General features: G+C 45.1%; 1 protein-coding gene across 2 annotated transcripts in view; it reads right to left on the reverse strand.

The window, feature by feature from the left end:
• The window catches only part of TSNAX (translin associated factor X), a 47269-nt gene that overhangs the window by 19740 nt on the left and 10611 nt on the right, over positions 1-16918 (reverse strand). The window contains exons 1-2 of one of the 2 annotated variants that reach the window (XM_038133657.1): positions 2969-3083; positions 1106-1213 (exon numbers count right to left, since the gene is read on the reverse strand). In XM_038133657.1, coding sequence (XP_037989585.1) covers positions 1106-1213; positions 2969-2984 — 124 coding nt within the window. In that variant the 5' untranslated portion in view covers positions 2985-3083. Of the gene's footprint in view, positions 1-1105; positions 1214-2968; positions 3084-16918 lie in introns of those variants that run through there. The other variant, XM_038133659.1, reaches the window with a different exon arrangement.

A 16918-nucleotide genomic window follows, 5' to 3' on the forward strand; every position in this document is an offset into this window, starting at 1 on the left:
AAGCCTTAAAGATCACCTAGTCCAAAAGGACACTTTCCACTAGATCAGGTTGCTCAAAGCCCCCTCCAACCCAGCCTTGAACACTTCCAGAGATGGGGCAGCCACAGCTTCTCTAGGCAAAGTTCAGGGGTCATGGTTAATCATCTGCCAAGCTGATTTACACAGAAAAATATAAACACCCATTTTTAAAAAAGCCAGGAAGTTATATGACATTGAAGTACACATTAACCATCTAAAGCAGCCAGCCAGCTCATATTTTAGCCTTCTTAGCTTCATAAAAAATATGTGGCACAGGGAAAATTTTACAACAAGAATGAATCTGTTTCCCATCTCAAATCTCCTTCCTTCTTCAGTCAAGGCTTCTCATTTCTGAAGGTCAGCTTTACTTACTTCAGGGGTGTCTAATGAGAAATTTAAATTTACTGGAGTTTAAATCCGGTTTGGTGAAAAATCCTATTAAAACAATTTGGCTGAAGCGAAATTTACAACCTGCCTTTTTAAAGAACATCAAATATATGTTAATATTTAAAAGGCATTCCAAGTGAATAAAGTGACTACAATAAGGTCTATATTAGTTTAAGTATTTTCTTTTAAAAGCGCAGGTATAAACAACTACCAACTCCTGAAACAATGCATCCAGATTTACATTTCAGTACCTTAGTCATTTGTGAATCACAGCCAAAGTCAGAGCCTCCTCAGTTTCCTGAAGGTCACCATCTCCTCCTGTTGCCCCTGTAGCTCAGATTTTGTATTACACCTCTGCAGATCCTACAGTTTTCTGTCACCCAAGGACCTGGTCACCTTTTGCCTGGCTGAACACTTGTGCAATTTGCTCAGCATCAGGTTCAGCACAAGTGAGGAGGGCAGGGGAAACAGCAGGTGGGATGGAAACAGGAGCAAGTCATGAACCAGGCAGAGCTATGCAAAATCCCACTCCCAGGACTTCACTGCACAAAATGCAGAACACTAAGCTCTAAAGGTATGGAGTATGAGTGCCATTAGTTTCAAGTTTCTCCCTTGAAGAGACCTGGTTTATTTCACTAATAATTTCCTAGCAATTTCTACACCACATTTTTAAGATCTGGTTTTCCAACTGCTTACTTACATTTAAAAGACGTCATCAAAGCTGAAGGTGGATTAACATTCTCCTTTTCTTCTCTTCTTTGACCATGTGGAAAATGATCGTGTTTTCGTTTTCTGAACCCACCTGATCCTATTAAATAGTAGACACAAAAAAAAAAAAAATTAAAAATAGTTTTGCCAGAGCATAAGGAGCACCAGAATGCTGTCTTCAGAGCATCCCTGATAGCAATCATATTCTACAGGACAGAATAAGGTAACTGGATGAACCTTATTATCAACTGACACCAGCTTCACATTATCATGTTACTTCTACCACATTGCTAGTGAAAATTAGAAAAAAAAATCCATTTCAATGGATAAGCATGGCAGGAACCTAAGCCTTTTTTTTGTAAGGTGTTTGGGTCTTCACACCCTTTTATGTTTTCTTGCTGTAAGCAAATGGTTGCACGGAAATCTGTGATTTATGTCATGGGGATTCTCTAAAGCAAAGAAGGCACAATTTAAGCAGACTACCCCTATTCAGGTATATAGCTTCAGCTCCTGCAGTGTAGCTTCTTAGGCCCTTACTCTGCCCATTAACCAGTTTCTTCTCTGAATGTAGCTGCTCACTTCTACTGCTTCATGCCCCTCTTCCTTAACCCTCCTTCTCAGACCCACCCCCAGAACTCATCTCTTTTGGACTATGTTTTACTCCAGATTTACACCTTCTATTGTTTCTTACTTGTATCCTTCCTTCACCTTGAACTCATTGTGTCATCCATGTGTCAGCCATTCCTCTCTCTCCCTCCTTTTGGTAACAGCTGGACACTGTTCCTAACAGAGCCAAAAATCTGGCAACTTGAATACAGGCATACCTTTTGGATATGTGGAGTTCTCTCAATTTCCTTAAAAGAGGAACCAAGGAACACTGGATTTTAAAATGTTTCCGCTTAATTGTTTATTATCCCAAACCAAAACAAGAAGTGGGCGTAGCTGCTTTCTTAATGAGGAAACTGAAAATATTTTTTTCTTTTCTGTTGGACATGAGTTCAGGGTTTGTTTTTTTTCCTATAGCAGTTGAAAACATTAAATGCACCCCCTGAAAGAGTGCTGAAGGGAGGTCTGTGTGATTCTCGGTGGTGCCAGGCAATAGAACAAGAGGCAACAGGCACAAACCAATGCACAGGAAGTTCCATTCTTCCTGACTGAGGGAGAGCTTCACTGTGCAGGTGACTGAGCACTGGAGCAGATTGTCCTGAGAGGCTGTGGAGTCCCACTCACTGGAGATGTTCAAGAACCATCTGGACACAACCCTGTGTCAGGTGCTATAGGATGACCCTGCCTGAGCGGGGAGGTTGGACCAGATGACCCCGTGTGGTCCTTTTCAACCTGACCCGTTCTGGGACTCTGATTCTGTGACTGCCAGGGCTAAACCAACACACAGGCGGCAGAGCAAACTGTGAAAAATATATATTTCCCATATATATTATGCTATATACATAATATTTTATACATATATATATATACGCACACACTCACACGCACTATACTGAACAGTTAGCACAAGTGCTTTACAGGCCTCACGCACTCAGCATCCCTCTGAGGCATCTGCTTTTCCACCCCCCGGGGATGCCCATACAGACACGTTCTCTGGCGCGCCCGCACGGCCCCAGCGGGAAGGCGGGGCACCCACGAAGGAAAGGTCAGTGACAGCCGTGAAGGGGCGGCCTCTCGCAGGGCGAGTTTCACGGCACAGTCGAAGGGCACCACTAAGCACGGCAGAGGCCCCGCACCCCCGTCCCCTTCGAGCCGCGGGGCCTGCCCCTGCTTCCGCCGGCTCCAGCTCCTCACGCCTCGGTCTCCTGAGGGTGGGGTGGGGTGGGAAGGGAAGGGCAGGGGACATCACCTTCCTTGCCGCTCATCACGGAGCCGCCGCCGCGCCGCGTCCCCCCGGCAACCCGCAGCCGCCCCGCGCCGCCAGGACCCCGCCGCGCCGCCCACCGCCCCCGCCCTGCCGGTGCCATGGAGGGGCGCCACGGAGGGTGCCTGACGGCGAAACGCCACACAGGCGGCAGGATCCCGGCCCGCCGCCCGCGGCGCGGAAGGCGCGGTGTGGAGCAGTGGCGGCGCGGAGCGTGATTCGGACGTTGCTGCCCGCGAAATCGGGGCAGCGCCGAGGTCGGGCCGTGCCTCCGAGAAGGCGACTCCGTGGGCAGCTAGTATGCGACCGCGTCGTGGGGCCTCAGCGCCCGCGGCATGACGGGACATGTAGTGCCGGGCCGGGCGGTGGTGTGGTCGGGGTGAAGGTTGGGAGCTCCGGGGTTGCGTGCCCGATGTCCCGCTGGTGGCCGGCGTGTCCCGCCACCGGGGCAACAGTGGTCCTCGGCTTGGACCCGCAGAAATCCAGCGCCATTCCTCAGCCCAGACCCGCACATGTCGCCTTCCCCTCAGCTCCCGACTGACTCCTTCCTGCCCCTCTCTTCCCCGGCATATCAGGACTACGGTGCTTGCAGAGAATCACAGAGTCAGTTGGGTTAAAAAAGACCTCTGGCATCGTCGAGGCCAACCTATGGCTGAACACCACCATGTCAACCAGACCATGGCACAGAGTGCCACGTCTAGGGACACGTAAAACACTACAGCACTTCTAGGGATGGTGACTCCACCACCTTCCCGGGCAGCCCATCCCAATGTCCTACTGTGACATTCTTTCTGTGAAGAAATTCCTCCTCACTTCCAACCTAAACTTCCCTGGCACAGCTTGAGACTGCATCCTCTGCTTACTGCCTGTGCACTCCTGTCTCCTTAGTGCCCCCTTCCTCCCCGGCACGCCACGATCCAGGTGCTCTCCTTCCAGGCAAGGTGGCTGGGAGCAACCCCCAGCACAGCACCAGGGGCCGCGTTACTCTCCTTAGTGCCCATCCAGTGGTGTGCCAGGGGAAGGAGGCCAGGGACAATGGCAAACTGACACTGAGACAGGGTCTGGAAACTGGAGACACCAACTGGACACCGAAAAGATCTGATAGTGAAGCCACCTGATACCAGCAAAAGAAATCTGAGAAGCAGCAGATGTAGCTGCTGGTACAGAGGAGGCAAATTCCCAAACTTAGGTTATTTGCATCCTACGTTCAGTCAGGGTTGTTAAAAATTATGTTTCCTCTACTGGAGACTTAGTGTGAGTGTTCTCAGGACACCCTGCAGGACTGAGCACAAAGGAAATGGATGCACGCTGTAAATATTTCCCAGCGCAGAGGGCACTTGATGATGCTCCACTTCTTATGATGGTAAGCTACAAAAAGTCTGCTTGCCCACTAGATTCATACTTCCCTACACATGCATCCTGATGGATTTCTCCAACATGTTTAAAATAGGGATGGATCTTGCAAATCCCCAGATCAAAAGGTTTGCAAATCATCAGTCTTGCTGCTCTGCTGCTAGATCTCATTTCTTGTCACAGCTGTTGCCTGTTTTAGTAGCTGGATTCCCAAGGAAACAAAGCTCATATGAGCACAAAGGCGGAGTGCTTGCAGCCTTTGTGTGTGGGTGTGCGTGTGTGCCTGTCCTTCCTCCCCACCCTTAATAATTTTTTAATCTGTTGGTCAACTGGTCGATCTGATTTGACAGAGGGAAAGAGCCTCCAGGAGTGATTATAAACATCCTGAGTAAGGAAAAATTTTTGGGTGGAACTTGCACCTTACTAGAAATCAGATAAGCCCAGCTGTGAAATGCAAATGCTTCAGAGTGGAAAGTTAGCAGAGCCCAGCCTGTGGGAGTTCTGGAAGAGCAGGGACATCAGCCCAGTATCAGGTCTTTTGCGTTTAACAAATAAACAAAGACAGCTTTTGACAAACTTGAATATCAGGTGAATCCGTCAACAGATTCAGGACAGTAAATCACCTCACTCAGATAGCAGAGGAGTAAAACTTGGACAGTGAGCTTTAAAGTCTCCAGGCAGCCAAGCAGGAGTTGCTCAAACCTGGTGTTTTCAACTGTTGAGAACACGTGACTGTCATGCAGTGTTCAAAATTATTCAGAAATGTAACACAAAACCTCTCTCCAATTTCCTAATCTGAGAAAACAGATTTCAATCACACTTGAAAAACAGAGGACAAAGAGGATCCCGGCAGAACTTCCTCAGGCCTGATCTGCATATTGAGTTGTGCAACAGCTTGATTGCTGCCCTACCAGCTGCACAGGAGATTTCTGCTTTCTATGGGGCAAAATCAGGACATGAAATGATTTGTGCCGGTGTTATCGCTGCACACATTCAGGCGCAGCCTTTTGTTTCAGAAGATGTACAAAACTGCTTTTGGAAACACATACCTTTTTTTTTTTTTTAACTGTGCTATTTCCCTGTTCTTGGCAGCTCTTTGGACAAAAAGCAGAGTTGTTTTGGTTACATCGATGTCGCAGGAGAGTGGAAAGAGTGCCTGCTTTTGAATGCTTCCCAGCAGCGGAGAATTTTCAGCCCGTTGTAGGGAGTGAAGGTCAGGTCTTCAGCTGAATTTGTTGGATTTAGTGACACTTTGCACGTGCGCTGAGATACTCAACTTGTTTGACTTCAACAGGATGCTGTTGTGAAAAAGAAGTGTTTGGGGTTTTTCTTCTGAAGCAATCCACTTAAATGTGGCAATGTTAAACTACTTTGGTAACAAGTTAGTTGCAGTATTTTTCATTTTCTTCTAGGTAATATTTAAACCTTTTCCCTTCCCCTTACAGTTTTTGTGTTCTTTATGCCTGAAGAGAATGGCACCTGCACCTCCACAAGTGTGAAGGTGGAATAGCAACATTTTGTAGGAGGAATTGGTAGAAGAAAAGGAGTTGTGAGGATTTAGAGTAGAACAAAACCCTAAATCCCAAGACCCAAACAAGCTAACAACAAACCAACAAGGTTTTCTCAGAGACTTAAGGTCACACTAAGATGTCATATATGGGTTGCACACGACTGTGCTCCAGATTCCTAAGACAAGGTTGGTAACTCAGCTTTCACATGGGAAAGAAAAGTTTCCCAAGACTCAGGGCTGTAAGGACAGTGCACGAGTGCATAGACCAGACGGGATCTGTGCCTTTCTGAGTGGGGAAACCAACTGAAAACAACCACTGTAGGGGGTTGGAACTTCTCTATTCATTTTATCCCTGAAGTCTGCTGCTTTGAGCAATGATCTGCTTCAGCAACACTCCTTCACAATGTCTTTCAGTGAGGCTTCTCCTCTGCAGTACTGTCAGCAGAGACAACCTCGACATGGCACTCAAGGGAGCAGGAAAGGAATCCTTCCTTTCCTGTAAAAGCCCAAGTTTAATACTGACTCAGCTGAACTCTGTGAAGGGCAGACAGAGGAGTGTGGTGGGTCCAGTTCAAGAACCACACTAGTGAGGCTGCTTCAACACCTGCAGCTTCAAGTAATGGAGCTGCACAGAGGTAGGACCCAGGTGATTTGTCAGACATACGAAATTACCATTTCTTTCTGCCCTCAATCATTTGATGGATCTCTGTGGAAACTTTAAGATCCCTGGGATCTTTGGCAGAGTTCACGGTGTAGCTCTTAATGCCCCTGTATGGCTTGTATATCTTTAGAGACACATGCTATCTTTGAGGTGCCTTCCCATGTTTAAATAACCCGCCTGAGAATGTCTCCTAAAGTTTCTGCTAAAGCAGAATAGCACTTTGGATAGTTACAGCTGGAATTATCCCGGCATATCCTTTTGGGTTTCGTTTTATCTCATGACATGGCGCAGTACTCTTAGAGCAAGATTGTGAGGTTGCCTTGGAGATGGAGGGCTTAGCCACGGGGCAAGCTGTCACACCGAAACGTTCCCATTAGCCAGGTTAACTGTGAAAGCTTTCCACAAACAATTGAGTGAAGTGAAGTGACAAAAAGCTTATGAAACGGTCACAGGGGAATTGCATAAACTGGGGTCAGATGTTCAATTTGAGACTGTTCCATGACCGAGGAGTTTTGCAGCTGGTTGACGAAAGGAAGGAGGAGATCAGCTGGTCTCTAGCTGTTATAACAACAACCTGTTATGTTTCTCAGGCAACAGAGATGCCCACAGCAGTGGCAGGATGGATCAGGAGGATGATTTCCTAATTTTCTGGAAGAAGGTTTGAAAGCTGTGAATATTTTTCTGCTGGTAGAATTTGAGATTTTAGGATGCAAGTGTTAATACACCATGGTGCAGCCTTTGAGTGGATCAGCAGGAAGACTTCAGGAATGCACCATCGATTTAGCTGACTTGTAAACAAGTGAGGGGAAAAAAGGACAGAGAGAACACTCAGATTCCCTTCAACATCCATCTGGAAAAAAAAAAAAGAGCCCAAACTATGCATCGTCTTTACTCCTAATGTTTAGTTTATATCTTCCAAGGGAAAACTGGCAAGTGACCGGCTGTGAATAATGTACCCATGGGGAAAGTTTGTTTCTAAACATGAACAGTTAGTGCCTGGCTTATGTCTGGGTGGGTGTGCTGGCTATTTCATAAAGATTTCATTCTACTGAGGCAACCACATGAAAGAATTGCTTTGGAGGAATTCAAGGTGAGAATATCTTTATTTTGCATCAACACCAACACCCTTAATGCAGTAGAAGTGAAATGCAGAAATCAACCTTTCTCCTTCATCTCTCCCATGCCCTGCTCTGTGTCTGAGCCCTTTGCAAAGTCTAACTGAAATGATACGATCCTTTGTATTTCTAGCTGCTCCGGATTGGCTTGATTGTTAAATGCTGGGCTTTTCTGCCACAGCATGGAGGCAGGACAGAGAAAATGTAAGAGCTAAAGTTATAATGTGTTGTAGTTTTGGAAAAGATGCTGGTGGAGTAAGAGCTGCAAACAAAGAAAACCTAAAACGTTTCCTTCAGCTTTGGGAGTCAGAAAAGTGAGGGAACCTGAGGGTATCGCTCTCATCAGAAAAGGTAAATCCAATTACATAGCAGCAGAATTTGCTTGGAGTTTTGTTTGTTTGTTTTTGGTATGCATGCCTAGGTCTCTCATCTGAACCATATGAACCTTAAAGAATCTCAGAGGCTTTTCAGTTCCTACAGCCCTCAGGACCCCCTGCTGCCCCTGCACTGCAGTGCCAAATACATATTCTCCTTCATCCTCTTGGTTCTCTCCAATGCTGCAGCTTGGAAGTAATGGCTCTTGGCAAAGGAGTTAATCTGATTCATCTGCACTTAACTCTGTATGAGAAGGAATCTGAGAATGGCCTTTGTGTCTACATCTGAGAGAGGCAATATATTATATTATATTATATATGGAAAGCCCTTATTCACACCTATGTAAATCAGGAATAATTACCTTTAAATTGGGTGCCATTGAGATGACTATCAAGTCTTGAGAATTCCCAATGTACAGAATATTTTATGCTGCGGTTTAGGTAGGGCCAAAAAAACACAGCAAGGCTTAGGTAGTTAGAGAAATGCTTTCCTAACAATTCCCACCAAAAAGTTCTGTTAAAAAGCAGTTAAGGTTGCTTCAGGGCAAAACACACCCACACAAGAAATGACAGGTTAGGGGAACCTTCCCTGCATAAGCTATCCTGCACACCTCACATTAACCACTCCCAGCAACAGACTCAAAACCCCAACAAGAAGCTCCCCTTGTTCTGCAGGATAAAGAAACAAACTAAACACCTCCTGCATGTTCCAGTACAAAACCCTCCGGCTTTTGGAACACTAACATTAACAGCTGGTGCATGTGGAGAGTCTGTGGTGATTACAGGGGGAAATGGAGCTTAAGTGCCCCCGAGCATAGGCTCTTTTGGTACTGCTGGTCTTAGGGACCCTCTGTGACTTCATCAGACTGTTTTTTTCTGTGGTTGGCCACTCCACTTAGTAGACCCCATCCACAATGCAGAGCTGAAGAGACATCTGTTGCTTTTTATTACACTGGAGAATGAGCTATTTGATATACTTACACCAGAATAAATCTTTTCCCTTGCTGAAAAAATAGCTACATCTGCACCAGGTATTTGTATGCAGCTTCTTCTAAGTGCTTTATTCCCAGTTGGGCCAGAAAAGATTGTACATGAAAGCTGTTTTGTCACCCAACACTGTGGGGTGGAAAGATGATGACATAAAGTTGTAATTATAATTAAAGCTTTATTTTTTGAACAGAATTTTATGATTGGCATAGCATACAATTCTGTGACCAGAATAGAACATGATTTTTATAATTAGAATCAGCACATCATAATTTTCTAGGTTGCTTAGCTCAAAATTTGTATCACAGGTTGGCTTAAAGTTCCTAATCACCTGGATGCTCTGCAGAATGGGTCAAATCTTAATACTTGGCTTGTGGTATCAATATAATAATCACAATATAGAACAAAAAACATGTGGAAAAATATGAATCACTCAGAACTTGGGGGAAGCAGATGATGGTGGAAGTATCCCTGACCACTGGGAGATCATGGGTTCTGCTGTCCAGTGGCAGCTGTGGTCCAAGTCCCACTGTGGTCTCAAAACAGCTTGATTTTATGGACAGTGCTCCATGTTTTGCCACACCTCCCTGTTTTGTGATGGTGTCATCACAGTCTGGGTGCCTGGGACCTTCAAGGCTGGTAAGGAAAGGAGCCCAGGGCCCAGGAACCTTGAGGCTGATAGGGAACGGGGACAAGAATTATGTCTGGTGCATGGGACTTTCCAGACCTGATGAGGAAGGGAAGAAGACTGATACATGACCAGTTTGGTCACAGAGAATGGCCATTTGCCTTTTGGACTGGCATTGGTTAAGCTAGCCATATTATGAGGGGTCAAGAACAGGGAGTGCCAGTTACAGGCTTGTGTTTGAGAAGCCTTTGCTTCAGAGTGTGTTGGTGGTTTTCCATCTACTTTCCTACATAGCTTTTTACCTTCCCACACCTCGTGTCTGCTTTCATCTAAGTTTCTTCTGCTCAAGTGGGTCACAGTGACCAGTACTGACAGGTTTCACCTGGTTGTTTAAATGCTAACACAGAGTTAATTCTGCCTTTTTATGCTCAGGTACTCTGGAATAATGTTTTGGCATCATAATAATAGGCTTTCCCTGCTGCCCCTGTGCCACAGGGGGCTTGTGAGTCTTCTTATACTCTGCAGAAAGGTAAATCTGTGTTGGTCCAGGCACAGAAACCAGAATTTTTATGCTTGGTCTCAGGGGAAGGTTTTGACACAGCTGCATCAAAACAAAGAATTCAAGATGAGTAGAGGAAGCACACTTGTGTTACAGACCTTTGTCTATTTGAAATAAGCTGGAGAAGAGGTGGTAGTCTAACAACGTCATTTTGTGGCATGGGTGATGACCTTGAAGAGACTGAGGGCTGAAAACCTCCTCACAGAAACCTTCATACATATGCCAAAGCTGTGACTTGGTCACAGGCTGTTACTTCTGCAGGTGTCTCCAAAATTCAGGCTCAGCTATTCCCGAGTGCTGTGCTGTATGATCAGCTCTGACCTGGAAAACTGAAATCATGTTAAAACTGTGCTCATTACAGACTGAACATTTTATAGTTCTGTCACAGTGTGAAGGCCCCAGAGTGCAAATCAAGAAAGGTTCTCTATGCATTTATATTTTAAAATCACCTTTAAAAAGTCAGCATGAAGTTTTTATTTTCTGTCCTCCAGGAAAATCCACCTATTCCAACAAATCCCAGAGAATCAATACTTGTTTAGAAAACTGTAATAACTGAAACATTAATCCCAATGACTTTTAAATACCTCTATTAGTGGTTTCTAAGTTTATCACAGGCTATGTAAGGGTAATGAACAAATTAGGGTAAGCTTGGAGCACAGGTCTTATGAGGATACCTATAGATGACATGCATATCTCTACTCACTGGTCCAAGAATATGATATCAAAACGGGTGAAATACTTCCTTTGTTCCCATGACAAGAATACATCCCATATGGAAGTCATCAGTATCAATGCTAAGCTTCCCTGTAAGCCCTTTTGAGCCACTCTTATTAAATATACATTACACATACACCTGTACAAGCTGAAGTCTTGGAAGGACATGTCTATTCCCCAGAAATCAAAGTGCTTCAACGCGGATGCCTGCAGGGGGACAGTGATCATAAAGCAGCCAGAGAGCCAAAGGAATGCTGAGATTTCAGAGCCTGTGTGATTACCCACAGCTGTACAAACAGTACAGTGGAGAAAACAGACTGACCTTGGCCATGTTTTGAGAGTGCCTGATAACCAGGTCCTTCAACAAGCCCTGTTTCAACACGAAGAGGAAAGAAGAGACGGTGACCTTGACGAACAGGAGGAAACCCAGTAATGACTAAAGCAGCAACATGGCAAGTCAGCAGCTTGAACATCTTCCGGGGACTGGTCTGGGACAAAACTGGTCAGTGATGACAGACATCTGCCTTATGTACCTGGCAGCATCAGAAGTGGATTAAACCAGATATATGACAGCAATATCTCGAGTACAAGCAGACAGCACACTTCAAAACATTAAATTTTAGTCTGTTTGCAAGAATTTTGAAATAGAATTTAAAAAGCAGAGAGTGTTTCAGTGTATTTCCAAATCCACAGAGTTGTGGCTATCTTTTTCCAGCTTATTAGTGCCTACATCCTACTCTATAGAGAGAACATTGAGGAGGCCCGTACAAGCAAATAATTGTAATGCTCATCTCACTGACCTCCTTTTCACCCTTGCAAACAGGTATTTTCTTTGCTGTTTTTTCACATGTCTGGGGAACACACCCTCCAACACTTGCAAAAACAAACACTATCACTGGGCTGGCCATCAGAGTCCCCTCTAACTCTTATCTTGGGCTGTGTCCCTCTAGGGTTGTTAAGTTACATGCTTAACCTCAAGGAATCTCTCTCCCTTCCCTGTGGTGAACAAAACACGTGGACCACCTAACTCATAGAGACGTTTGGCCCATAAATGACAGAGGCTTGATTCAGGATCAAAGCTAAAAACTAACTTCTTCCAGAATATCCCACACCTCAGAGCCGGCTGTGGGGATGATCCTCAGAATGGTTGTAGGAAACAGCTTGAGGTCTGAAGGAAACCTTAGCTTTGTTTGAGCTGGAGGACAGAGCATTACACAATACCTGTTTTTCTCACCTTTTGAATTCTGCCCTTGCAATGTGCAAATCTGTAGGCATCCCTGTGTTCACTGCCATCCAGAATCTTGGTAAGCAGAAAATAAAAAATAAATTAAAAAAAAAACCTCAAAACACAACAAGGGCAGTGAGAAGATGGAAGAAGAGCAGAAGGTGAAGGTCACTATTCTGTCACTTAGTCATTCATGGAGAACTTCCCTCCTAGCACAGGCAGTATGAAAGTGTTTCCCTGTTAAGGCTTCATCTATAGCTGCTGCCAGCTTGGCAGGGAAAGCAACTCTCTGATGAAAACAAATTCCCGTGTTCCCATGACATTGAGTTGCTCCTGCAACACTGCAGCTGTCAAAAAACTTGAGTGACTCCAAGGAGAAACTGCATTTACCCTGGCTGTTTTGCTCTCCCTTTTCAAACACTAATTTTATATTCTACAGTCAGCCAAGCAACTCTTTACAAATTTTACAACCCATTCTCCCAAGAGCCTGAAGGCACAACGCGTTCACACAGTGCACAACCTGAGAACTAAAGCATAAAATGCACGAAAACACAAAAAGCCTGTATGGACAGTCCCAAATAAGGTCAGTGAATCTGCCTACACTTTCATGAGCAAGCACTCACCTGATTAATAAGAGTTAAAACAGACCACGTTAAAAGTTGATGAAAGCACAAGTAGATACAGCATATTAAATCTGCTACACAATAATCCTGCATCTGATTTACAAGAAAGTGCATAAAGCATGTCCTCACCAGATTATCCACCAGCTGCATATCAAGAGCTTTAGAACAAATTTAGAGAATGAATAACTACAAATTGTATGTAATGAGTAGCTGGGAAACAGGATAAGATGCAAGATGAGTCTTTTAAAGCTACATCATGTCAAACTAAGCAATTACCTTTCTTAGATGTGATTAACTCAATCCCTCTTTACAGAGGTAACACAGTCTGTCTCAACTACTGGACTTCAGCAGAGCATTTGATTGAGTGCCACAACTTTGGTGATTAAAAGGCAAACTGGAGAAGATGAAGATGAGTCAGCAAACTGTAAAGCAGTGAGGAACTGCCTTAAGGGAAGAATACAAGTTGCATTGGACAGGTGCTGTGCTGGGATGAGGGGGGTTCCACAAGTACCAGTCTTAGGACTTTCAATGTTTTTACTGACAGTTCAGATATTAAAAAAAAAAAAAACCAACCCCAAAAAAAAACCCAACAGGGGTGTTGTGAAACATGACTGATCTGTGATGAAATCTGTCAACAGTAGACAGCTGGAGGGTGTTGCTGGTATGTAAAAAGTTATGGATATCATGGGCAGAAATCTCTCAGAGATGGAATTATACAAATAGAGTCAAATGGTGTAGTAAAAATCAGACAGAAAAGCAGTAGAACATTTTCTAATTGCATTGTGGAAAAGACACTAGAGGAACTTCATCTGGAATGTTGTATACTATTCCAGTTAGATCTATTTTCAGAAAGCTCTCAAACTGGAACAGGTGCTATGAAGACATATCCAGGAACATCACAGGAATAAACAGCCTGTTCTATATGACATTGGAAGAACTTCAGAAAAGCAAAGGATGAGACAGCTTATGATTTCTCACTATAAACAGTGTGGGGGGACAGGAGGGAAAAAGTAAAACTGTTCAACTTGAAGGACAATCTGACTCAAAAATATTTGACTGCAAGCTGGTCATCAGCAGACCAAGTCTTGAAATGAGAGCAAAGTTCCTAGTTACCAGAGGCATGACCAAAAAGGCTACCCACAGAGGAAGACAGCAGCAGATGTTGCTGCTTTTTGATATGATATCTCTAGTTTCCAAAGAACTTCTACTACATGGCTGCCTGCAGTGACTCAGGCCAGTGCTCCAAGAAATCAGTCTCTGTTCCTGCTCCTGTCCTCACAGCAGTTGCTGATGGTGTCCCAGGAAGGTGTTCCTCAACTCTGGTCTTACACAAGCAGGCGTTTCACTGGTTGCACAGACTTAAAAGGCCAATCTTTGAACATCTGTCTCCCAGCTCTCAGGGAAGGTCACTCCCTTTTCTAACAGTGGTCTTCAAAATACAAAATCCTCTTCTATTTCTCCAGCTGCTAGTGTTCCAGAGGCATTCTTCATTATGATCTTCAGCAGCAGTTAAACAGCTCATTTCTCCAGCCCAGGTGCTTCCTCCAACACGGCGACAGGAAACGAGCAGGCTCTGAGGCAGGCAGGTTACCAACCCCCTGTGTGCTGCTTCTGCCCCTGCCCCAGCACTGCAGCGTGCCCTGCTCTTGGCTGTGGCAGCACAAGTGTCTGTGGGGACCTGCCTGAGCCAGCACCTGCTCTGTCCAAAACACACACACACTACTGCAGTTGAAAGAGAGGGGCACACAGGCTCCTGGGGAGAGGAGAAGGAAAGGGAGGCACACAGCTGCTGTTGATCATCCATATTATGGCTACAGATCCATAGGGCCTTTCCCCATAGGGGAAAAAATGTGTATTTTGAAAGGTTTAACATTATCTTTTCTGGGCCCGACTACTTTAAAAACAGCATGTTAACTATGGCGGACAGTCAGGTGCTAAAGAACAACACAGAAGTGCTCTTTCATATTTTTGGACTTCAAAACCTCCTTCTTGGAAGAAGGGGCAGAGGAGAGTGAGGGTCAGGCAATAGGACTGTAAGGTCTGTCAATTATACCCACTCATCTGGAGCACCTTAGATGCCCCAAAGCCATTATCATCTCTTGGGGACTGGCTTTCTGTGTGATCATAGCGATGCACGCTTTCACCACCTGCTCTGACATGCAGCTGCACCTGCCCCTCCTTCCCAACCTTGAGGCTGACCACGAGGAAAATGCCCTTTGTCACTTTGTCATTGCTGGCCATGCCAGGTTTACTAAACCACCCACCTTTTTTTTATTCAGCATTTTACTGGCCTTGTAAGAACTGGAACTTTTCCAAATACTGCTTGAAGCTACCCCACCTCTGCTCTCCCTCCTTGCTGGCAGGGGCTTTCTGCAGCCAGATGAAGTAGGGGGTACCTGCAGGGTGTCCCCTGCACCCCAGGAAAGCGGGGTCTGCTGGGAAGGTTAACACTGACTTTTCCTTTGCACATGCTGGCATCAAGAACATGCACAGAAGTTGCCCATAGTTGTAGCTCATGTGAATGTCACCTCTACTGGAACCCAGGAGTCCCTGGCTTTTGAGAAGGGGATCTTGCCAGTTTTCACAGAAAGCATTAACAGGTAACACACTGTGAGCAAGCTTGTGGAAGGCAGAGAATATGGGACAGGGCTATTTTAAATTTCTGTTACTACAGAACAATCCTGGCCTGGGCCCAAGGCTTCTCAAAACTGCCCAGTACCTACTCTAATGGTGATAGCATTCAGAGGTAAACCTGTTCCTACACAGATAGGACAGACAAATGTCACAATAAATAGTTCAGCAGTCTATCTTTAGAGCAGAGCTTCCTCACATAGACAGAAAAGTAGCTATTTCATCCACTCCTTTGTATGTTGGCCCTGATGTCCCAGTCTGACTGACCTTTCACTAATGTGAAACCTCTGACAGCTATTTTCATCCTACTGTAAATCAGCAGAGCTCTGGGGTTGGCATCACAGGAGGTTCTTATCTCATGGGGACTGTCCCAGTACAACCTTCCTCCAGAGCACACCTCCAGGCAGGAGATAACAGGATCTGCTGTACATGCTGACTACTGCTGGCTGTGGCTGTCTCCCCGCCAGAGGAATCCTGAGCCAATCATTCAGCATTTCCCTCTTCCCTTCCTCAAGAGAGGCCTCAAACAAGTACCAGTATCTTGCCTTCAGGCAGTACTTCTGCCACCCTGCTACCTCACTGCAGCCAGTGAGGAGGTGAGCAGTGCAGTTCTCTGTGGTCTTCCGTGGTCAAGAGGGAGGGGCCCGCAGAAAGCAATTTATCCCTCCTAAAATCTTAACCATGTCTCTCTCTGAGGAAGTGCCCAGGACAACTTTGCTGCTGACATTAGTGCTTCATTTAGACATCTAAAATGAGGTGTGGACAAATCCACACCCTTCTGCTTCTCGCATGATGTTTCCCAAGCAGAAGTGTTGTAATTCTCCTGCTTGGTGCTCTCAGCCGCTAATGTTAGATAGGATGTTAGATGAAGTACATCCACCCATATTCTGGCAGAGCCCTTTCCCCCAAGTGACCTAAATTATAATTTTCATCTTGCTTCACTAGATATTCAATATTGTGTAGTGCAAAGCATGCATATTTTCATATTTGGCTGTGATCAATAACACAGTTCCCATCTCTGGTAACAACAGCCCAAAACACCAAGGGTTGGATTCTCTGTGGTGGTTGTCAAAACGGCGGTGTTTTGTAATCAATAGCCTGAGAGTCTTTCTCAGGAAGATTTGCATTGCAGGATCAAGAGCAGCAGTACTCCAAGCCAAGCTGATGAAAGAGACAGTTAATCCCAAAAAGCCAATCCCTGGAATGTGCCCTGCTCTGGGAGGGCATCACTCAGCTACGTGCATATAGCTGGGTATGTCTGGTATAGCTGAAGCTTGTAATTAGCCAGAGATTGGCGCTTGGTTGGTGGTTGGGGTTTTTTTGCCTTTTTTTATTTTTTCTTTTTTTTTTTTTTTTTTAAGTAAGAAAAACATCCACAGTTGTTCCACAGGAAAAGAACAAGTAATCTACCCACATGGAATATATGCAGTTGTCCTTGTTTCCTCCTTGCTTACTTTCACCTTCTGCTAGTGTAATTTGAGTGACAAGATCTTTCCAAACACCAAATTAGGATAAATGGCAGTTGCGTGCAACAGATGAAGGAGAATAACTGGCA

The sequence above is a fragment of the Motacilla alba genome, chromosome 3, assembly GCF_015832195.1.
Source record: "Motacilla alba alba isolate MOTALB_02 chromosome 3, Motacilla_alba_V1.0_pri, whole genome shotgun sequence".
NCBI lineage: Eukaryota > Metazoa > Chordata > Aves > Passeriformes > Motacillidae > Motacilla > Motacilla alba.